The sequence below is a fragment of the Telmatherina bonti genome (genome assembly GCF_933228915.1).
Source record: "Telmatherina bonti genome assembly, chromosome: 13".
Classification (NCBI taxonomy): domain Eukaryota; kingdom Metazoa; phylum Chordata; class Actinopteri; order Atheriniformes; family Telmatherinidae; genus Telmatherina; species Telmatherina bonti.
This window is the reverse complement of record NC_136611.1, coordinates 17,580,232-17,604,897: the sequence shown is the minus strand read 5'-3', so window position 1 is coordinate 17,604,897 and position 24,666 is coordinate 17,580,232. Positions and strand designations below refer to the sequence as shown.

Here is a 24,666-nt window from a genome sequence, read left to right as displayed (position 1 = left end):
AGTACAAAAAAGACTATATGTCTTTTAACTGCTCTTGGATGGACTAGTGATATGTCTAGGGTGTACCCTGCCTATCTCCCAATGATTGCTGGGATAGGTTCCAGCTTCCTGCAACCTTGAATTGGATTAAGCGGTTAAGAAGATGGATGGATGGATGAATGTCTTTAAACTATTATCTTATGGAGTCATTTGGGAAGTGCCTCTCTATACATAGTATATTAAATGAATGACTTGAAGTTTTTGTTCTAATTATAATTAACAGAAATGGCACTTACATAAAATAATGTGGTTGTCCTAAATTTTACCAAGAAGCATCTTGAGATAAGATGAAAAAGGGGAAGGTGGCCCCTGCTGCAGTCAGTCAGGTCCAACTCACTCTAGTTTAGAATTGGCCCCCTGGGAACATTATTACTGTGAAATAAAGAGAGTCTGTTTGCAGAGAAAGCAGTTCTTTTAGAAATCAATTATCCTATTGATTGGCCAGTGCATATCTTTGGGTTTGCAAGTCAGTATCATGCATTCCTTCTGTATGGTCTTAATGTTGGACTGTTAAAGTTGTAGTTCATCTGAGTGTGATTTTTTTCTCAGTATTATGAAACCAATGGAACGGACTGAATCTAGTGTAGAAAATGTTTTCCAGTGTGCCCCCAGCCAGTCTGATAATCCTCAGCCCAGTCAGACACAGTGGGAAATGGGGACACTTTCATAAAAACTGATTCAGATTTTGTCTATTCCTCTCGTTTTCTCCACTTATGTCAAGCCGCCTGGTTTTAATTTGGTTTCTTTGACTAAATAACTGTAATTGCTGGGAATAAGAAATCATGAATATACACGTCTGTGAAGAACAGAGAACAAATCTGCTAAGTAAACACCAAAATGACAACAGAGCAGGGAAAGCGGGTGATATACACTGAATCATATTGACAATTTTTCATGATTAAAATGTTGGGAAGATAAGAGTGTGCTGTATTTAAATTACATGTAACTGAGTCGACATATTCTGTATTTCTTTGCTGATTCTTGTGAATTGAGGGATCGGCGTTTGAAAATAAACATGCTATTTTGTGTAGGCGTCATTACCACGGAGATGATTGATGCCCCATGTGCTTCCCTGCTGTTAAACCAACTGTACCCCATAATGCACATGTCCATGTGTATTTTCAGGACTTTACAGGCTCTACTGCTTTTCTGGGTTTCACAGCCACTGGGTTTGTGGTGTTCCAGGGAAACAAGCGAATTCACCTCCTCAAATGGTACAACTTTTACTCATGTCTACTTTAAATGTGGAAATTAGATGTGCTGTATCCATCTGTTCTGAAGGTAACAGTCTATAGCAGCTGTCAGTGTGATTGTGTTCTTACAATATTATTCAATCCATCCATAGCATTAAATAAGTGAAGCCAATTTGGGGGGATTTTTACTGGCTGAATGTTGCAGATACATTTGGGGCACTGGTAAAAGAAAATAGTAAAAAGTAAGTTTTGCTAGCGTCTGCTATTTGAAATCTGCCATTATCACAATTTTCTAATAGATGGAGGCCAATTGGATGAGAGGAAAAATGAGACATATTAGCTTTACAGAAAAAAGTTTTAGTGACCAAAGAAACCATTACTTTAAGAGCTACGACAGTTTTGCAACCAAAATGAAACAGTAACCCTGTATGTTGATCTCGGTTATTTTTAGTTGTTTTGATCCTGGAATAGAAGCTCTGCATCATCATAATCTTTAACATGTCTTGAAAATATTTTCTCTGTAGGGCTGATGTTAGCAAGCTGAAGTTCGAAGGGAAAACATTTTACGTCATCGGTATCCAGAAAGAGGTGAGTGTTGTGTCTCTAAAAGGTTGAAAACGATGAGTAAAATGTCACATGTAGTTTTCTCCATCATGATGATGAATTGTGAATTCTTGCACTAAAATCATCATCATACTGACTCGGTAATCCCTGTATCAAATGTGTGTACTTTTGCAAAAACAAACTGAGTTTGATGTATTTGCCCAGCTAATCGTGTTCATGTAGATCAGTTTTTGCATTTGTGAACTCCAATTGAACTTTACATCCTTCATTCTCTCTCCTCCTCCTTTCCTCTCTTCCTCCTCTCCATTTCCCCCTTTTCATCTGTGTAATGGTTTTGTCAGTTAAACTGTACTGTTTGTAATCCTGTCCACCATCACACACACTATATATGTGTGTCACTGTTTCAGATCTCCTTAACAGGCAGGATTCACTGTAACAGGATGGTGGGTGTGTTACTACTAATCTCTCTCACATTACGTGTTGACCATGGCCCAAATAACAGACTCTGTTACTACATTTAATCTTAGAAATGGATCATTTACATGTCAAAGTCTGACTTGACTATATGATGTCTTGCATTTGGGCCCCATGCTTCATCTGTATGCTTGATGTTCCCATCTAGCAGAACTGTGGTAGATACTGAGCAGCAGTTCTTGAACCTAACTTATCTATTTATTTGTGTGAGCTGTGACATCACTGCCCAAAGCCAATTTGCTCTTTCATCTACCAATCAACCAACTGGTCTCAATAAGTCTCATAACTACCTTCTTCATTACAGCTCTTTCATCCTTGCTTAGCTTGTCTGTCTGCCTTTTTGTCTGTCTATCTGTTTGGCAACTCATGAAGGGCTTAAGATGCAGTTTTATCTTTGTGTTTCTGTCTCCTCTTTTTGTGTATAAACATAGTCATCACTGGTGAGTAAATATAAATAATAGAAGTGCAAAGCATTGTTAAAGCAGAAATACAACACCCTTCCCTACAGTCCTGTCCTCACCTCAGGTGGAGGATTTTTTTGTTATCATTTTCCTATTCATCATTGTGTTAGTGTTTTGTTAATCAATGTCCCTCTTATTCCTTTCAAGGTATTTTTGTCAATGCCATGTGTTCCTCATGGTCACATGGTCAAAATTACCTTCAAAGCTTCCTCACATCACTGAACATGTAACTCACAATTCATATCGTTGTAGCTGTTTGCATCTCACTTTAACCATTATTCATGAAATTTATATTATTTTAATAGTATTTGTACATGTCTGTGTTGTTCGTACTATTAAATTAGGATTTGGACTTTGCATTAAATTTGCCACGAGTAACAGAAAACATCCTGACTCCACTCTCTGCCCTCACCTGTGTTTACCTTTCCCACTTTGATCTGATGACAGCTTGTCATGGCTTTGAAGATGTAACGTGAACTTGACCTGTTTTTTTTTTCTTTTCTTTTTTTTTACAACATTTTAACCAACATAATATTATTTGAAATTGAATATCTTAATCTATCTTTTGGAACTATGGCTTTTAAAACCAATATTACGTCTTGAAATATCAATGAACGCATTTGTAATGAGAATATTTTTTATTGTAATTGCTGCTGACACTCCCAACAGTTTTATGTTATAATGCATGGTATTGCCTACTTACAGTATATGAGGCCTTAAATCTTCAGCATTAATGATCCAGTTATGCTATAAAAACACCTTGCATGTCAGCCAAAGTGGGACCAAAACAATTTGTCAGTAATATTTCAAGTCACAGTCCTGGCACTGTCATATAAATATAATTACACACACACACACATGGTCATTGCAGCACATGTGTGTGAGTCACAAACACAAGCCAATTCAATCCTGTGCATGACAAAGAGGGAGCTGTGCAATAATGTTTAAAGATAAGAAAGTTACCCAAGTGTCCAGTTTGAACAGCACATCAAAGCTGTCTGCACCACTCCAGAAATATGTGCTTGTGACGTTTGTCTGATAATGTGTAACAGTAACTCACTTTCATGTCATTTAGTCTATTGTTCCTTTGCCTCTTGCTCACCTCGCCTTTGGGCGATATTGATCTGGTATCTCATGTTACCAGACATGCAGGGATGAAAACTACCAGTTGTAGAGGAATAAATCCCTCCTGCTACTCCATAAAGATCCATCTCCTGCAAGATACAAGCCTTTTATTACAGAACACTCAGACTAAATCAGGTTTATAAGCTTACAGCTTTAGATCTGTGGGTTAGCATTTTGTGCAGCTCCCTCAAATTGTGTCCATCTCTTCTTCTTAGTCATATCTTTTGTTAATCCAGCTCACTGTTTTTGTCTTTCTCTCTCTTTTTGTCTTTTTCTGTGCAGAAGAAACTGGTGTTGACATTTCACACCTCGACCCCTGCAGCATGTAAGCACCTATGGAAGTGTGGCGTGGAAAACCAGGCTTTTTACAAGTACGTCTGTAAATATGCACACAATGCACATATAGCCCTGATCTACAGTGTGTTGTTCTTGCTTTATATAAAAATTAGGAAAGGGACTCAATTTAAAATAATATAGTCAAAATAATTAAAAGTTTTGTAATTGATTAACCTTCTTCATTCACATTTTTAATAGCAAAACAATATTTGCCCCCAAAAGAAGAAAATCTTTTTTAATTTAACTACATTTTAGTGGCTGTGATGGACTGGCCACCTGTCTGGGGTATACGCTACCTCTCGCCCAATCATTGCTGGGATAGGCTCCAGCTTCTTCGCAACCTTTAATTTGGCAAAACGATTCAGAAAATGACTGTCTGACTGACATTTTAGTGAACAGGTGAATTAAATAATAGACAGAAACATTAATATTGTAAGCTCAAGTGGAAAAATGCATTCAGTTGCATTTCTATTCAAAACAGTAAAAAGAAAATGTTAGTCAGGACAATCAGGTGTGTTGGAACAGGGATACATGGAAAACCTGCAGGATTGTGGCCCTTGAGGACCAGAGCTGGACACTTCTGTTTTAAATACTTTTACCAACACCTCCAGCTGTTTTCTAATCAATAGTCTACAATATGTTAAAATGCTTTTAACTTACTAAATGCTTTTGTCCGCACTCTTCATCAATAGGCATAATATCAGGCGGTAAGCGAGGGAAGGATTAGCAAGTGGCGACTTTTGATGTCTCATTTTCAGTCTGATCATGGAGCAGAGGTGATCATCTCCTGCTCTGACAGCAGCTTGTTGCTGGTCTCTTGCGAGTGTTTTTCGGCTGAGGAGGAGGGACCCACTTGCTTCTGCTTCCTCAGAAAAGTAAACAGTCTGTGCTTTCATTAAAAGTCTCCAATAATGCCAGAAAAAATTATTAGTTACTCTTTTAAATGAGGTCACTGGAGGGGTCTGACAACTTGCTAAATATAGTGCCAAAGTTGCAAAGTTATAAGCCAAGCTCTGCCATGCACATCGGTGTAATTGATGTACTAGGAAATGGTGCACTGACAAATGTTCTGCAAGTAAATGTTTGTATTTTTTATTGTGTAATTATTTAATTGTAATGAATGCGTTAAAGACACACCCCTAATTGAAATGCAAGTTGAATTACTTTGATATCTCCAGTTTTACTTCGGTTTGTGGAGTCCTTCTGAGTGGACGCAAACTATTTTTCTTTATCTTTTGAATTTTATTTTTAGCACATGACCTATCTCTCTGCTAATGTTGCTGCCTTTCTCTAATCCTTAAACAATATGCTGCTGTCCTTTACTGGGGATCAGCTGATTGCTCTGAGGCTGTTGTTCAGTTCTGCTAAGACTATTGATCCTGCTGGCACACCCGCAATGGAAACAAGCTTTGGATAATGGCCTAAGTGTGACAAAAGACTAAACTCTACTTTAGTCTGTGGTCAAACAGGTTATGAAGTTGTTACAAATAAGGATTTTATCTGTGAGGCTTCAGTGAAAATATTAGCAAATTAGCTTAATGAAGTCATCTGAGACTTTATTACCACTGTATCGTAAGTAATGGCATGACTGACACTGGCACACAGAGCAAAAATCCAGAAGTCTCATGAGACTGGAAAATTCCACCTCTGACTCAGGCTACATTATAATAAGTCCCTTTTTCTAAGTTGATGTCAGAAAGTGTCCGCTGCTTTTTGCTGAGCACAGGGGGTATTTAGAGCCAGGTTACAGATGATTACATTTTTTTTTTCTTTTTTTTTTTATTCAACTGCTTAGTCCAAAAAATGTTTGGGGGAAGCTGGAGCCTGTTATCACTGGGCAAGAGGCATGGTACACCGTGGACAGGTCACCAGTCCATCACCAGGCATGGTTAGATTTTCCATATCTATCAGCAGAAAAGGCTGTTGAGACGGACTTTTTGATGGTTTCTATCCTCCTTCACAGTATCTTTCAACATCTCTACCTGTGCCTTAGTCATTCTTTACTCATAACAATTATTAAATTTAATGTATATTGTTTTTATTGCTTTGCTGTGCTTCATGCCTTTATGGAAGCTTTTTTTGCTAATAAGTTTCTCCCTGCATAACCCTAGATATCAACTTTTTAATGCCAGCAGCTTGTGTGTTCCTGAGAGGCAGAAAGAGCTGACGTGGATCTCATCTCATATGTCAGACAAGCATCAGAGCCTCTAAATCAAATCATAGTAAATTGAATTTGTAAATGGCAGCCAAGCAGAGCTTTGGCAACACTTAGACATGAAGAAGAGCAGAGGTTTCTGTCTATACTCTGGCACCATCTCTGCTGCTCTGGTGTCTGATTGTGAATGATAAATCAACCGGAACTGAGCATGAGAGTCTGACCTACAGCTTAATCTCAAAAAGAAATGGTGCTACTTAAATTACCTTCGTTCTCTGCCTTGCTGGCACAGCAGGCATGGAAACAAGCTTGAGGTTACGATAAAATGGCAACGTCAAAACATAACTATTTTTGTCTGTGGTCATTAAACTTAGAGTGAAATGAAAAACTGGAGAAATAATTTATTATCTATCTAATAGTATTTGATGAGTTAATCATTTTCAGTTATTAATGAGCAGTTAGTCACTGATAAGGTCTGTATTTGCTTTATTAACTTTTACATAATCATTAACTGATCAATAGTTCATTCATCAGAGTTCACTGGAATACAAAGCTTTAGGAAAACAATTAATCCCCGACTTATTCCTCATTAGCTTCTCATTAGTTAGAGAATCGAAGCACATTTTGTGACCCTTGTTGCAATGCGTTACCACATCCTCAATATTACACCTGCCAGAACACTTATGGCATTTTGTAGATGTGAGTTGGTGTAAATGGGATCAATTCACCTTTCTGTCATTCCCAGAGTAGATGATTGGCTCATCCATCAGGAATTTTCCTTGATTCTCCACACTGCACAAACTGCTGCCTTCAGTAAATAAGAGACTAATTAGTCACATGCATTTTACACATCTTATTTATTTATTTAAAGAAGAGAAATATCCCTGTATCACCTACTTAGAGGCTACGCAGAGAAAACCCAAGACCTATCAAATTGTATCATTCAGTGTCGTGTGATATCTAATAACGAAGTTCTTTGCTTGTGTTTCTTTTTCCTTCTGATGGGCAGGTGTGCAAAGTCAAGTCAGATAAAGACAGTTTCAAGCAGCAACATCTTCTTTAAAGGCAGCAGGTTCAGATACAGGTGAGATGGAAGCTAGTGTTCATACACATGAATGCATGTGAAAAATAATAAAAACTAGAGAAAAAATCTCATTTGGAAATTCAAAACAAAAAATTAAACAAATCTGAACTCAAAATGACATGTATTTTAAATAGTTTGCATTCACACCTCGCATTTTACCTTTAATGAATTTTAATTCCTTTTAATTTAATGACTGACCAATGTGCTTTAGATGTGAAGGCAGCTTCTCAGTGAGCAACAGCACCCACATCTTCAGAGATCTTCATGGGACTGTCGCTGCAGCCATGTTAGCTCAAACTGTGCTTTGAGACTGAGCTCTTGCACTTAACCCTGCTCTGTTTCATCAGCTAATGTAGCAACTTGGCTTCAGCATTCAACAAGTAGTCAAAGCACATAATGACATTTTTTTTTCTTAAAAATTAACATAGGGAAAAAAAAAGGGAAAAAAAATAACTTAGACATTTTTTCAAATGCAACAGAGAGAAGAAACTCACATCCTTGAATTTAGGCAATTTTTCTTGAGTATGTTAGATTTTGTTTTATCCAGCTGGTTCCAATATTTGTACTGTGTGTACTGAATTTCAAAGCACATGATAAGGTTGCTTTATTTTGCTGTATCATTTCCAATTTATTTACTTTTTCAAAATGTATTATAAGACTTTACCTGTCAATAATGTCAGTCAGGTTTTTTTTATATATATATAATATATGACAGTGTTATTTGTAGTAGTAGTTGCAGCTCTTTGTCAAAAATGTCACAAATTTGTGATTTTCATTGTTAGTGGAAGAGTAGCCAAGGAGGTGATAGAGGCCAGCTCCAAGATTCAGAGAGAGCCACCAGAAGTGTGCAGGTAAGCACCTGCAATTATTCCCAGTCATGCATGTTTTGAACCAGATCTTTTATCTTTTTTTTTTTTTTTTTGATTATCGATTTCAAAAAGGCATTACAAGCTCACATGATGCAGGTTAGTAAAAGAAGAAAAAACAAAATGATAATAATGACTTAACAGACTGTTGTTATTCTTCCAGAGCTCAGTTTGGCCAGAGCAGAAGTTTTAACTCTTTGAGTCATAAAAATCTCATCATGAACATGGAGCCTCTGGTACCTGCTCTGCCCTCCACCAATGAATACGAAGAGATGGCGGCAGACAGTGGTAGGAGAAAACTGCTCAGTCTGCACACATACAACACACAACAGATGTGCACTTATACCCTCCTGTCACAGCACTTTGGAAAGTCACAAGGGGTCTCCTTGGTGTAGGAAAAGGCTCATGTGCAACATTCAGTCTGTTAATTGAGCAGCTGATGCTCCCATCCCTCCATCAGCCTTGTTTCCCTGGAGATACCAATTGCAGCACACTAAAAATACCCCTGCCATGATCCTCCCTGAGGATCCAACCATGCCTTTGAGTGTACGATAGTCTGACTGTGTGTTTTTTACTGAGTCAGATATGCCACAAATTTAACTAATGCCACAACTCATAAATTAAATCTCAGTCAGAGGTTATCTCTTTGCTTCCAACAGGGTCTATCTGTCTACTGTGTGTGTGCACGCATACTTTTATTTTCCTGTATATGGATGTCTGTGTAAATTTGCTGACTGCATCATCCAGTGGCTGTAAAATAAACATAATATCAAAGTAAAATTTAGAGCACAGAAAGTGACAGATTAAAACCCTTGGAGCATCAGAGTCATATTTACCTTATTTATCATATAGAGAACTGTTCAGAGCGGTCAGGGGTTATTTCTTCAAACCACTTCCTAATAAATTTGGGTGTGTTTTTTTTGTGGGTTTTTTTGTGTGTGTGTGTGTGTGTGTGTGTGTGTGTGTGTGTGTTTGTGTAAATCCATTCATCTATTTGTTCATCTGTTAATGTCTTATCGGTATCAATTAAACCTTCATGAGGACCTTAACCATTTTGGTTTGTTCAGCTAACCTGCAATACAAAAGACTAAGTAGTTGATCAGTACTAATTAAGGAATATGCATTATTATGTCACTTATCTTTCATCAGATATCTTTTTCCATATAATCAAGAGCCTTTGGATTTGCAAAATCAATCATTTGCAGCAGAATTGTAGATCTTCCTCTGTGTCTAAACAAGGGGAGTAGGACATTTTTTTTCTCATGAAGTCATTGGGCAAAGCAGAGAAAAGCCAATGAACCTGCCCCCCAGGACACAATCTTCTCACTGCAGATTTATGTGGTCCAGAAAAGGTAGTCACAACACTCTGGGTTTTAGTGTTTCTCCCTTGACATGTTTGCATGTTACAATTTTTCTATGTGCTCTTCACTGTGATTGAAGCATAAATCCTGTTGATAGGGAGGGAAAAGAAAGAGGTGGGGAAAAGCACAAAGTAAGAGTGAGAAGAGAGAAGGATTAGAAAAGACAGGGAGAACATGAGAGAGTATAGAGCAGAGGGGGAAAAAATGTTTGAAAAGATTTATTCCACAAACCTGGTGTGGAGGTAAGTGTGTGGGAATGGATCCGAAAAAATGAACATAGGATATGTAAATAAAGGTAAAGGAGGAGATTTAGCACTTTAAATTTTTTTATTTAGTTACCATTACAAACTATAACTGTAGTTTTATCAAATTTGCTATGACCAATCCTCTGCAAATGAACATCAGACTTGACACTATAAAACTGATGAGTCAAATTACTCCTGCATGTATGTTCAGCAAGACTCAAACTGGGCCAAAGTGCTATGCTGGGCTGCACTTTCACTTTGAAGTAATCAAAGAACCCAACGATGAGAAGAAAAAGCAGTATCAATAGAACTAACCAAAAGGGACAGCATTTTTTTCCATGTCAAACAAAGGAAATGAAAGCATATTACATGTGCATGAAATGTGCACGAATGTAAAGTTGTTTAACAACCTCACCAATGTCCTGATAACATTTCAGAGGGCAATTTGCACAGAAATTGAACCTAAACTTGTGACCTTCCCACTCATGTAAACCAGTTTCTAATGCCGCCCCCAGGCTACTGTTTAACCGTAATCCCCTAAAGGTTTGACCATTAAGAATTGTAATATGCCTTTTGATGTCAACAATCCTTTTAAGATCCCATTCCAATTCACCTCTCTTGTACTAACATGGCACACTCTCTCTTCCACCTCTGAAGTACTTCGATCACCTTCCCTCCACATTTTGCACCTCCTCCTCCTTCCTAACATTCATTGTCTTACAACTAAGACAAAAACCTGCTTTTTTGGAACTTCACAATATAATTATGCTGTTTTACATTCCCTGTCTCTCACACCTTTGGTGAAAATAAATTTATGGCCACCACTTTAGTTTCTATGCTTTTCTTTCTTTTTTTTGCGCTCTCTGTCTTTCTCTCTTCCCACCATCATTGCATTTTCAGGAAAATCAATTCTTTCTTGGCTCAGGGTCAAGGATCCATCTCAGCTGTCTCAGTTGGTTTGGGAGTGGCAGGAAGTCATTAAATCAAGCACCAACGACAAAATGCAGGCTCAGTAATAACACAAGATTCAATTTGAAAATGCTTTATTTATTTTTCTGTATGCAACTCAATAAAATAGCATTCAGTAAAAAAGTAAAATTTTATGGACTAGCTGGCATTAAAGACATTTGTGAATCTTATGTAGTTGTGAAAGTGAGATGTTGTTACTCATATTCATCCATCTTTCTTTCTATTATGTTTTTTGCACCAGAATGACTAGCTGAATGAAAATTGGGCTTTTCAGTTTATTCTGTAGCTGTATAAGCTAATAAAAGACCTACAGCCAACCACATTTTAATGATTATATCCGATGAGAGATTGCCAACAAATAAAGCTGCGATTTTCATATGACCCTGTTTTGTTTGTTGGCCACTTTTGATGTTGTTTTTTTTCTGTATCATCATACTGTATACACAAACATACCCCAAGCTTACACAAACTGTCAAATGCTGACTGTTTTAAGAAGCTGCTGTAAGGACTTTGGGATAAAGTGTCCTCAAGATGGTTTAGGATCACCTTCTATATTCAGAGCACTAATCTCAGCCATTAGAGGGGAAACAAGAAGCTGACCCAAGGTCAGTACTGTCCTTGTTCTGTTTGTACAGCATGTTCCTTCCTTATCTACTAGAATCCATACACAAACAATTGTACACTTGCTATGTGTCTAGAAATGCGTGCTTAACTTGGGTTAGGCTTCATATTTGTGCTCCTGCATGAAATCATCATGGGAATATGAGAGTGATGCAAAAGGTTTTCATTTCTTGTCTGCATGGGGGATATTTAAGTGACTGACGTTGTTGTCTTTGGTGTAACTGATATACTGAGTGAAACAGAAATGAGTTTATATTACAAGACAAGACAGCGCTAAAGACAGTGTCCCAGAAAGGGGGAAAAAACAGTGACTTCCATTCCATAGAGGATCGGGCCTGCCCCTCTGTAATCAGTTAGATTAGTTGCCCCTCTGCAGCTAGGACCACCTGGTTATATATAGAAACAGCAGCTTTGGGCCTGATCCTTTTCTAATGCCCCTACCACTCGATGGTAATATCGCTGACATTCAGAGGAGGACCCACTATGTCTGTGCATGGGAGAGGGTATTCATCTGGTGTGCATCTTGCGTAGTCTCTGTCTGTGTATGTATAGGTCACGTGCATTTGAGCCCAGCTGGCGGCTCAGTCAGTCAGGGTCCGCGAGTCTCTCTGCTGACAACTGGCCCGAGGTTTGTCTTTAGACTCAGTGATGGAGCTTCTGGAGAACAGAAACAGCAGTGATGTCGGAGGCTGCCTCATGCAGACTTCTTTTGAGGTGGGAATAAGTGACCACCCGAATACAGGTGACGGCCAGAGCTGTGGAGGCCAGAGCAAAACAGTAGGGCCCTGCCTGGATGTGACACCTGAAAGAAGCCACAGGGAAGGAATGGAGGAAGGAGAGGTCGGGCCTCTCGAAGTATTCTACCTGGGGGAGGCTGCAGATGAGCGAGCATCGTCAATAGTAGTCACTGAGGCCTTGAGATGCCAGGTTAAGATTACCACCCGACGGAGCGTCCATCTTCGTATTGCCAATCACACAGCTCGGGACGTTTATGTACGACTTGTGGGTCACGGGGGACGCATCACTGGAACCAGCACCAGGCATCAAAGAAACGCACTGGAGCAGAGTAAGATGAATGGATGCAGAAATAGTCTGACAGAAACATGGAGACTGCAGTGTATCTTCTGTTCGTACATTCATTGATAGTTCATTATTACAGCTTCTGTAGTGTTTGTCGTATTGGATCGGTAGGAAGCCTGATGGAAACGTTATCTTTCAAACTTCCCAAAATTTTCCACAGACATCATACATAACAGCACTGACTAAAAGCAATACCTGCAGTACAGCTTTAAAGCTTCATGTCTGTGTGGTGAACATCAGTATGTGAGCTGTGAAAGCAGGAAAGGAGATCTTAATTATTCAGACTTATTCAGAGTTTGAGTTTATTGTCTGTATTTATGTTGTCAGTGTTTTGTATGATCATGAAAAGGAAAATGAACCAAGCTATGTTTTAATGTGAAATATGGTATTCTAAAATTATTAAATTATCAGTGTTGTTAAATGATTTATGCTGATATAGCATGGATATTTTGGTTCACTAATGATTTACTAGAACTATTATTCTGTTTGAAATATGCCTTTAAGACCTTCACAGGTCTCTTAGTGGCATATTTCCTAAAGAAATATTGATCATTTGGACAATTTCTTCCGCTTCAGTGTTGAAGGGCAGCAGAAAGGGGTCCCTCCTGAGCTGGAAGACACATTTATGCTGAACTTTTTCTGGCTGTTTAGCATCTAGCAGTTTTAGAAGAAGCTGGTACTTCTAGTAAGCAAGAATATTTTATTAACTTTTCAAAGTCAGATTATGAAATTTCATTTTGAGTCAGAGAAGGTTTCAATTTCTAAGCAGTTTTTCTTCACATAGAGATAATTAGCTGAGAAAGAGAGCAGAGTGAACATTTAGTACCATAAAAATTAGTTCCATGTTTGCACAGATAAGTATACTCTGGTAGTGTTTGGGTGCCGAAAATGAAGTTGCATGGCTAAGATGAACAGCTCTGTCTACAGTTGCATAACAGATTAAAACACTTGCCTGAGTGTTCATGAGTATTTCTGTGGATGATGGACACAGGAATGTAGCACCTTGTAGTGTTAATTACCCCATTCAAGGAGAATGTTGTATGTGAGTATATGTGATGGAAAACAGACAAGACTATGAACAGGATGGAAAACAGTAGCAGCAATGTGACTGTCTTATGTCTGCATGAACTGGGCACTTCTGATCTGGTACAACATCTTTTTCAGGTTTATTTAGATGTAATTTAAGCTTAATATTGCATCATTGCTTCATATATCTTTTTACAAAATGTTTTTTTTAGTTATTACTGATTCTATAGGATAACATATTATCCGTTATCTCAGAAGAAAAACGAGGGGTTGCTGTGTGACTGAACTGCACATACAATATAAAGAACATGTCATTAGACAAACAAAAGATACTGATTATCAGATATGACCATTCCCACACATTTCTGTATGTGTTGGTTGTGTAAAATCAGAAAAGAAGTAATTTAACCATAACAGACCTTCTTTGGCTTCATTAGTTAGTATTAAACCCATAAATTAAACCTTATTTAACAGCAGTTGTACTTATTTGTAATCAGTTATACAGCATCACTAAACATACTCATGTCTTTAGTTTTGTTTTATATGGTGAATGGGTGTTTTTTTTTTATAGCCATATCTATTTTTTCTTTGTGCTTTGTGTCTTTTTTTTTTTCTTTTTTTGCTCTTGATTCTATGTTTCTGAATATAAGCCCTATTTCCCCTCTGTCTCAATTCACACACTTGTTGGCTTTTTCTGACTCTGTTTCCATGGTAGCCATCACTACTCACTCCTCAAGCTCTTCACTCCTTTACTCTAGATCCTTTTTAATTTTTTTCACAATTCACAAGTGAAAATGTTGGCTCTAACTGTTGCCAGTGTAGCCAAATAGTGCTTTGAATATCCAATTCATTCATAATCCACAACAGAGAGACCGATAGCCTTATTTTTATCGCTCACATGTACACACATCATCAATTATGTTTCAACAGTTACCATTAAGTCATTGCCTCAAAGTTAAGTGACTCCACACACAGCTGTGCTGTTGTCATTCTGTCTCATCAGCACTGATTTACCTCACAGCATTGTATTTAATCTGAGCTGTAAAATCTGCATGCAAGCCCACAAATGGCAACATGAAGTTATTTATAGATTCAACCATTTACAGTTATTGTCTCCAAATGGCATCCACAGTCTTCTTCTACATGTAATCACACACTTCTTTCATTTTCAGGTTTGATGCTAAGTTGTATCATTATTCATCGTTAGGTGGTTATTTCTTATAACTTGTATGGTGCATGTTGTTATAAGCAAATTAAAGAATGCCATCATGTGGTTATTCCATTGAATTACATGACAAAAACAGTTTGACCCAGTTGCATACAAAATCTGTGTTTTATACACAGTAAATAACTTAGTCACTTTGAACATAGTGCTGGGTGGAACTTGAGCATAAAACAGATATAAGAAAATGTTTCAGCCTGTGGTGTATCATAGTTGCAACAATTCAGTAACCTATATACTTCTAATCAATCCACACACACACACACACATATATATATATATATATATAGTTTTGTCTGTATTTGGCTTAATTTATTTCAGAAAAAAATATTCCAATGCAATTATTTTCCTTGACAAAGTGGGTAAAATTGAATACAGTTTGAAGTTTTACACCTAAAGTACTGAAGTATATATAGTATAGTATATATATATACTATACTATATATATATATATAGTATATTCAATACACACACACACATATATATATATATATATATATATATATATATGTGTGTGTGTGTGTGTGTGTGTGTGTGTGTGTGTGTGTGTGTGTGTGTGTGTGTAAAATGACAAATTGGGGTCCATCAACATTGTATGTTTATTCAGTAATAGTGTATTAAACTGGGTGAATTGTTGAATTTTACTGGTAAAATTTCACCTTCCTCATTCTGATTCATGCTTATTTTTCTGTTAAGTGCATCATGACTCTTTTTATATTCATGTTGACAGAAGTTCTCCTTAAAATGTTTTCTTTCTGACTGTCTGTTTCCAGGTGTAGTTCCTGTCAAGGACTCTGCCCACTTGTCTCCTCTTAAGCCTTCAGCTGCACCGACAGACACTGAGCTACAAAGTACTGAAGGGGGAAACACCACTTCTGGAAATGACCTGCAGCCTCCCCGTGTTACCATGGAAACCTCAAATCTCCGACCTCAAACACCCAAAGCTGAAGATGCACTGGAGAAAGATGATGAGACTGGTGGTGCACTCACCATTTCTGAACTTGCCTACAGGTCCATAAATATATACCCAAAGCTGAATGAAATATTTTCTTTTTCCAAGAAGTGGCCTCTTTCAGCTAAATATTTAATTATTTGCCTCTTAAATTTATTGTGTTTGCTGTATTTAAACATTCTCATAAACTTGTTGTCAGCCATTGCAGTAAGTTCTTCCAAATTTCTCCAACTTTGTCAGCAAAGTAAAAAACAAAACAAAGAAGAAAGTCTGCAACTAGCTGGTGAAAAGATTATTCATCAGCTTTGCAGTAAACAGTCTAAAAACTACAAGGAAACTTTACTGGATCTGTAAAAATCCACAGCTGTCCTAAGAAGAAAATAAAGTTGATAATTCATAGCTTTAGGTGATAAAAATAATCTCTGATGTGCATTAATCCACAAATCCTGTTTCACATTGGATCTTGAACTTTCAGTTCTTTTCAGGCACCCTCAGGGTTTCCTGTGCACTTAATGTGAAAACATAAACAAGTTTTCAATGCACAGTGGCATAGTGGTTGGCACTGTGGCCTCAGATTGCTGGTTCGATCCTTGGCTGGGGCAAGTTTTCTGTGTGGAGTTTGCATGTTCTCGTGTGTGCATGGGTTCATGCACATGTTAGGTCCAGGGTGTACCCTGCCTTTTGCCCAAAGACTCCTGGGATAGGCTCCAGCTTCCCCGGGACCCTTCATCAGATTAAGCGGTTAGGATGATGGAAAAACAAGAGGCAGAACTCTTATTTTGAACAGCATCATACTTTGCTCCAGATAGGGCTAATTGTAGATTTTCCATATTAAAAAATGCACACGTAACTTCATTTTATCCTAATACATATTTCCTGAACTTGTATTGATGTATTTATGTACTTATGTATGTAATTATATTGTATGTATTGTATTGAACTTGAATTGTTTTTTAATTTTTCTTAAATTTTCTCTTTACTTTCTCCAGCCCATGTGCCAGCATGGTTCCTACCCCAGTGGATGACAGTCAGGGAGGTGTCGATCTGCTCTTCTCCTCTCCAGTCCAGAGTCCCGCCAGGCTGCTGAGAGAGCTCCACGCAGACCCTGACATCCAGGCTCAACTGGAGGCTGAGAGGGAGCGAGACCGGGCCTACGAAAGGACCCGTCTGGCCACAAGAAGTGGAATGAGTGGGGTCCTGACCAGCAGTCTGCGCCTGCTGTCATCCAATGAGAGAGTCAATGCATGTCTGCTGAGTGTAGCCCGATTCATTGTTGTGGTGATGGGCATCCTGCTTGTTACTGTGCCCACACTGCTGCTGCTGCTGGAGTCAGACATCGATGTGTCGTTCCTTCATGAGATCCGGCAAACACCAGAGTTTGAGCAGTTCCACTATGAGTATTACTGTCCACTTCGGCGCTGGATCCTGTGCAAGATCAGCATGGCAATGGAGAATCTGTGGTCAGACTAAAGAGGAAAAGAGTAAAACGGACTGGATGAGAGAGAAGAGTCAGTGTAGGGGAAACAAATCTGTCCAAAGGTCTTTCTAAACATGTGATTTAATCTTATGTGCAGTCTTAAAAAGAGGAAGCCTATGTTATTTAAGTTGCAAAGATACAATATTTTATTAATGACTGCTCATAAAATTATAGTAGGTTGTTTTATTCATTAGACCATTTTTACTGAGGAGGTAAATCTGACTGAATTATACTAAACTAAGTCAATTTTTTACCTCTTCAGCAGCATCAATTATTTATGAAGAAAAATAGACTGAAGAAGAAAAAAACCTTTTAAACCATAAGGCTCAATCACTTGCTAAGAAGACACTTTACACAGTGATGAACTGAATGAGGATAGGAAAAGCTAGAAGTGTTCAAAGAATAGTGAAAGCTGTGGACAGAGCCACAAAAAGAACAAAAGTCATTGGTTTGATTTAACAGTAACCTGTCCACTCCTGATGCTGACAAGTTGTAACAGAGGTTCTTCATGAAGTATGACAAACAGCTGATTGGTTCCTGTCCACAGAGCAGGTTGTAGAGCTTATCAGTCATGACGGGGTGGGTGAGAACAGAAAGCGTTTTATCTACCACTATACACAACAACAGCCGCAGTCAGAGCTACGTTATATATATTTAAAGAAAAATCAAAGATATTGAAAATTGCTACCAGTATTAAATAAGTTGTTTTTAATATTTTGTATATTTTTATGTGAGCCAGATCTTTCAGGATTTTTTCAGCCAGAGGATCTTCTTTGAGCTTATTTTCAAAAGAAGAGTTTACAAAAAGATTACTAAAAAAAAAAAAATACTACAACAATAATTTATTGTAGTAAGGGTGGGGGGTGTTGAGAAACTTATGCTATTTTTTAAAACTACCATCAACGCTGGTAGGGCACTGAGTTTTTCCTACAGAGGTTATAGCACAAGTATTTCAGATTACAGCTCTTTCAGATTATGTGATGTCATTTTGAAAGTTGAAGAGGTGAAGAAAGTAAACTTCAGACAGCTTATGGTGATAAACAGTGTATTTTGTTGAACGTCTACATGTTGTCTGTATTAAATGTTAACTCATTAGTTCATGTTGCTAGTGCAAATTTTAATAATGCAAACAGGAAATGTGTACAGAAAACCGGAGAGAAAAAGAGACGGAAGGGAAATGAAAATTGAATTTTAAACTCTGGGTTTGATATTTAATGGTGCATTAGTTTATGGTGTGCTTTTTGTTTGGGTCACTGTTTAAAGAAACCAGATGCCTCAAAACACCCTGAGAAACAGATGGCCATACTGGTAACACTGCTGAGTGATTGTCTAATCCACTTGTACTGTGGTGCAGAATATGCTGATTAATGTTGAACAGAGGGGTTTAAAGAAATTACTATTTTGGTCAGAGAAATAAATTAGAAATTATTTATTCCTAAACGTTTCTAGAAAAAGAAATTTGTTGAATATCTAACACTCTCCGAAGTTTTTTCTTTTAGAGTGTTTAAAAGCATGTATAGCAAAACAAAAAATAAATCAATTTTTAAAAAAGCAACAAAGAAACTGTTTATAGTGACTTAATGCTAGAAACCAGGCTGTGGTTCTTTACAGGACAGAATGCTGGTTTTTGTACGATGAGGGGAGGTGGTTGTGATTATCAGTGATTTTTTTTTCTTTAAGCAGACAGACTGCTTGTCAGCTTTTGTGGCTCTGAATGAAAGGATGAATATGGAGATGGGAAATGACTTCAGATAATGTGAAAACTGATGTTTTGAAAAACAAACTGCGCTCAATATATAGTTTACTTTGGATGATCTTCTCAGGAAAGAGCATTAGCCATTTATGTTTAAAATGAAAATAAGTGTCTAAAATAACAAACACAAAACTGCATCTAATAACTGCATACATTGCATAGTTTATTCACAGCTATCACATATTATGCTTAAATATTTTAACAACGTATGTGAAGCCAAATTAAAACATGGCTTCACATTGTCTGCCAACAATATAGATATAGGTGTGTGTGTCTGTGTGTATCCATTTCATATGCATACCCATGCATCATGTTTTAAAACAAAAGTCATTACTGTGGAATTTAGAGAAATTATACTGGCATCAACATAAATATCCTTTGGAGTTTTTAAATAAGCTCTAGTGAAGAATAGAAATAATGCTTTAAAGTTCATGTTAAAATATCACTTTCCATATTTGTGGCTGCAACAGAAGCAACTCTATTGCGCATTGTGATCAAAGTCCTCTTCATTCTCTTCTACCCAACGCCTCGTGTGATTAGCTGTCTTGTCATGTATCTTTGTAGATTTATGCATTAACAAGCTTTATGCATATAGAAAATATGCAGTAACAGCTGAAACACACTTATTTGGGAAAAGGTGTTTATTTTCCTACTATAGCACATGCACTGAGTTTCAGTGGGGAAACAAAGCAAAGGGCCAAATCACTATGACTCCAGTGTTGTCATTTAACCTCGCACACCTGAGTTAAGAGCCGTTTCACTGTAGTGGATGACATTAATCTATATGCACTACTTATGGATCACCATCATCCCATCAAAGAGAAAGAGAGACATGTCATCGGTTTGACATTCAAAAATGTTTGTCCTCAAGAATGCAGGCACCAAAAAACTGGCAATACAATGCAGATCTTATAAAAAGCAAAGAACATCATGTATGCAACTCTGCCGGCATAGTTTGTCACTGGTTTTAGCTCTTTATTTATCTGCTCCATCCTTCTTCAAGAAAATCACTCAGCTCTGCTTGTTGATCTTTAAATGCAGTATGCATGCCGTCATCTGTAAATATTGTGTTTATAGCTATTGCACAAAAAGAGAACAAAAAAGAAAAGCTTGATTTCTTTATTTCTTTGTGTCAAGTCTTTGTAAAGCAACTTAGATATAGGCTTGACTGTCTCAACCATCTAGTTTAATGCATGTTCTCTGTGTCTTTACCAGCAGGTAAAAGGACAAAAGACATAGGTTTGATTTCTCTGGGAAAGGCTATTATCCCTGTAAAATGGTCCTGCGAGATCAGTATTAACTAACCATGCAGTATCTTTTGATTTAGTAATCAGCTTGACAAGGCAGTCTCTGACCCCCTTATCTCAGTTTATCCAGGCAGTTATTGTCTGATTAAAGTAAGTTAGTAATTTGGAAAATGTTTTGTAGACTCTTGAAGACGAGCCTGAAAAATATTCACCACCTAGCTCCATCATGCTTTAGCTGTTTATGGACCATTAAAGCTAAATGCTAGTGCTAAATTCATAGCTAACAAAGCACGCTAGCAAGTTGACTTACATAAAACACTGTTGGGGGGAAAAAACATTTAATTAGGTCTCAATAATCACCAGAAACCATTATTAAAACATTCACATGTCAAAATGTGAACCCTACTCCTCACTTTGTGAAAGTAAAACATAGACTCATTGCAAAAGACACACTGGCATCTTGGCTTTGTGAAAAGAGGTCCTGGCCCCTGACACACTGTAGCATTATCTTACTTTGTAGCTATTTTATAAATGTTGTTATTGTCCTTTTAGAAGGAGTTTAACCACTTTGGGTACAGCTCATATTCTGAGCGGCTAAAAAAAGTCCCGATGTTTGAACAACAGCATATAGCCTATAGATGCAGAGTACAGCCTTTGTTGCCTGTAATTAAACTGTGATGAAATCAACAAGTACCATCAAGACCACACAACACTTGATGTCATATCTGAGGTATTAATGCAAATTTACAAGTTCCTGACATGAGTCAAGTATTTATAAACCTTAAATTAGATAATCTGCCTTTAAGACTAATTGAAAAAAATAAAAAAAATAACAACCTCAAATTCTAACAACTTAAAATAAAGTGTTTAACTAGTTTATTTAAGATTTTAAATATTCGAACTCAGGTCTGATATATGCAAAACTACTGGACAACACAAAGTGTAAAAGGAAGAATATCTGTACAATATTTCAGTGTTGTGTGGGCATGTACAGTAGAAGAGTCTCTTGCACGGTCCTCATATTGTTTTCAGTTGTCAGATAGTTTTATTGTGCAACTGACAAGTCTAATAGTTGTTTTGTGTTTGTTTTTGTTTTTTTGTTTTGTTTTCTATTTTGCAGTGTTTCTGGGTTTTTTTTCTGTCATTTGGTCACTTTTCATACAATACTCTGGGAGATTTAATTTAAAAGAAGACATCTAAAAGAAAAAAAAGGAGGAAAAACTCCCTCTTCCTCTGGGACGACCAAGCCTTATGAACTTTGTGAAGTGAAAATTTTGAATGTTTGTATGTTCTAAAACAAAACATGGGTTGTTTTATATGTTACTACTGCCACATAAAACTCCCTAATAAATATATGGTAAAATATGAGTCTACTGTGTTGGATCATTTGTGATTCATACTGCTTCATTTAATTAATTTCAGTTTTATCTGTATGGAGTCAGTTCATACCAAAGTGCTATCAAGGTATTTTTAGATAAAGTCCAATTCAATATGCTTAATTCTTGTCCAAATATCATCTAATTAAATCTGATCCATTAATATATCATCTGTTAAATTTAAAATAACTGTTCATTTGAGCCAATTAATTTTAAAAAATGCCATTATTTTTTCTGCAAAGTAAGCCAATGGATTGTGCCAGATCTTCTCTCTGATTCAGTTTCTAAACCCAAGCATTTAAGTCTTTCCTTGTAAAGCTGCAGTGTGTACCAACATCAAACTTCAATAACAGAAAAATGCAACCTGCTTTCTCTTGGTATCTAATGACTTTAACAAAATAAATGCTATGGTTTTATTCTATGATAATTAGCCATTCATGTCAACCTGCTGTGGGTCCACATGCAATGTAGGAGCCATATTGGTGCCACAATCTTTTTCTCTCCAGCTGTGTCTAGACTTTGTCTAGACTTTGTTTGATAGGTGCCATGGGATGAATAATGCCTTAAAAAGCCCACAGAAGAAGACACATGTAGACAATTTTGAATAATTAGTTATCATTGCAGTTGAGGCCACTGGCTGCACTTTCTGTTTATGTTTAAACAAGTTTATGTCTTCTTGGCCACAGATGGTCTCTGTTTTTTTCTTTTCTTTTTCCCCACAGATGGTCACTTTTTATGTACAACTACGTTTGGCATTTGAATACATTTCTATGCCATCTTTACCACTAAATGTCAGTAATTCTTTCGCACTGTATCTTTTGAATTTATGCAGACTCTTCATCATTTTTAACAATTCATGTTTTTTAATGTATGAATTGGTATGGTATGATGTGTCTGTAAAGTACCCTGAGACAAGATTGTTATGAAGTGGCGCGACACAAATAAAGCTGAATTAAATTGAATGGAATTCCCAGAGCGTTGTCTCCCTCATGTGGTGGATGATAGCTACAAAGATTGTGTTCTCCTCACCACGGTGACATTTCGGTGAGCAGCAAATGATTTCTGGGGCACACAAAGGGTTCAGAATTTTGCCTTCTGGATTGTATCTTGTTCTTAATTACAATTAGAAATATGTCTTATATGAAATATTGAACATTTTAACCAAAATACCTTTTCTTGATACCCTTTCTTATGTTGTAATACTTCTAATGAATAAAGGTCAAAGAGTCCTGTAACTAAGACTGAATACTTTTGCTTCATCTTGACAGGAAAGTGCTGTTTTTAATTTGTGCTATCATAAAACAAAAGTAATATAAGTTAGGAAAAATAATAGGTGGGTGCATGGGACTGGTGGCCATTGAATGGAAGAGCATATAACCAAGAAAAATGTCATTTATATAAGGCAATGGATAAATCGGAAGAACAAGAGCCATAGACAAAAGCGGTATGTCCAAATTCTGGAAAAAGATGTGGAATATCTGAGCTCCTGGAAGCTGCTAGCAATGCATCATGCAGGAGCTGAGCCTACATCTTCTGATTGATTTGCTCCTTAGTCAACTTCACAAACTAAAACACGTGTTGGATGAGCTGACAGTTTCCTCCAAAAATGGATCAGAGTTTAGTTGTGAATTTCACATGACTGGCTATTTAAAATTGTTTGTGTGAACCAGAGAGAAACAGAGAATCCACTGCTGCGGGTAATAAATAGATATCAGGAGGAGTAAGAAGTTTGCTGAGGCTTAGCAAACTTTTTAAATGAGCTAAATAATTACTTTGATGACAACAAACTCTCCTCCAATGATCCATGTACTTTTCCTCTCCCACGGATAAGAAGTGGAAGACAACAGAGAAACTGAATTCATGAAAAATAAGGAGACCCAACATGGCACCAATAAACAAATCCTTTTTCAAGACCACTGCAGAACAGACAGACTATGTGTGTTTTCAAAGCCCCCACACACAGATATCTGAAAGCAGTACCATTCAAACATTTGCATCAGATGCTGCAACATTCTCAATCAAAGAGTTCAGATCATCAAGGAGCAATGCTGCTAACAAAAGGAATATGGAGTTTGGTGCTGTGTATATCTTACAAACCTTGCTTTTAAACAGCATTCCCACTGACAGCTGCAGCCCAATCAATGCAGAAACATCAGAAAGCCACAAGATTGAGGAAATGTAAGAAGATCCAGTGATCTAATGAAGGTCCATGAACATGACTATTGAAACCACAATAAGAAGACAGTGTAAGGCTAAAACTGCAAAGCCCAGCTTCACTTCTCATTTCTACTTTCATTTAAATGTGACTGTGTGTGGAAAGCACCAGTGATGTGTAGATCATTCCCAACATCTCAGAATAACACAAAGCTAACATATTAAAACCAAAGAAACTGTCAAATGTCTGATGAAACCAGAGAATTTCAGAAAGCTTTAGTCCAACCTGTGTCTTGCTTTGAACTGACCTTAAATCAAATACTTCAACATTTCTAGATTTAAAAACACTTTGCAAGCAGCAAACGGGCTTCGGCTACAGAGAACATAGAGTATATTTACATTAATTTCATTGCCAGAAACTAGGACTGATGGAAAATCAGTCAATACAAATATATGAATAAATTTTGTGACAAATGAACTGTTCAGGACAGAAGTCATCAGAGCAGCTCACATAAAATATATACATATCTTAATGGTCTTAAGAATGATCATACAACTTTTAATTACTAAAAAAAAATTTTTTTTTGGAGAAGGTTATTCATGACATAGATCAATCATCTCCTCATTTGGATGATATGCTTGGATGTTTCCAAGGTAACGAAAAAAAAGTAATTGTGTAGACAATGGGAAAAGTATTGTAACAAGAAATGTACATTTAACTGAATTTAAATTAGAATTTAAATTAAAATGACAGAGTAAAACAACAGGAATATGGGCGGCTACATGACAACCTGCAAATAACTGAGACAGACACACTGTATGATTGAGACTTTAGACCAGTGTCATTATCTGAGGTTAAGTCTCTTCGTAACGTGACATTCAGGGC

The 24,666-nt window shown here is 37.1% G+C and overlaps 1 protein-coding gene across 1 annotated transcript in view; it reads left to right on the top strand.

The window, feature by feature from the left end:
- frmd3 (FERM domain containing 3) overlaps window positions 1-17,243 on the top strand; it is a gene marked incomplete at both ends in the record, with an annotated part of 46,862 nt that extends 29,619 nt beyond the window's left edge. The window contains 9 exons of the mRNA XM_079250832.1: window positions 1,165-1,253; window positions 1,757-1,820; window positions 2,204-2,239; window positions 4,139-4,227; window positions 7,357-7,431; window positions 8,214-8,282; window positions 8,461-8,585; window positions 15,595-15,832; window positions 16,763-17,243. Coding sequence (XP_079106958.1) covers window positions 1,165-1,253; window positions 1,757-1,820; window positions 2,204-2,239; window positions 4,139-4,227; window positions 7,357-7,431; window positions 8,214-8,282; window positions 8,461-8,585; window positions 15,595-15,832; window positions 16,763-17,243 — 1,266 coding nt within the window. The remainder of the gene's footprint in view (window positions 1-1,164; window positions 1,254-1,756; window positions 1,821-2,203; window positions 2,240-4,138; window positions 4,228-7,356; window positions 7,432-8,213; window positions 8,283-8,460; window positions 8,586-15,594; window positions 15,833-16,762) is intronic.
- Between the last annotated feature and the right edge of the window lie 7,423 nt (window positions 17,244-24,666).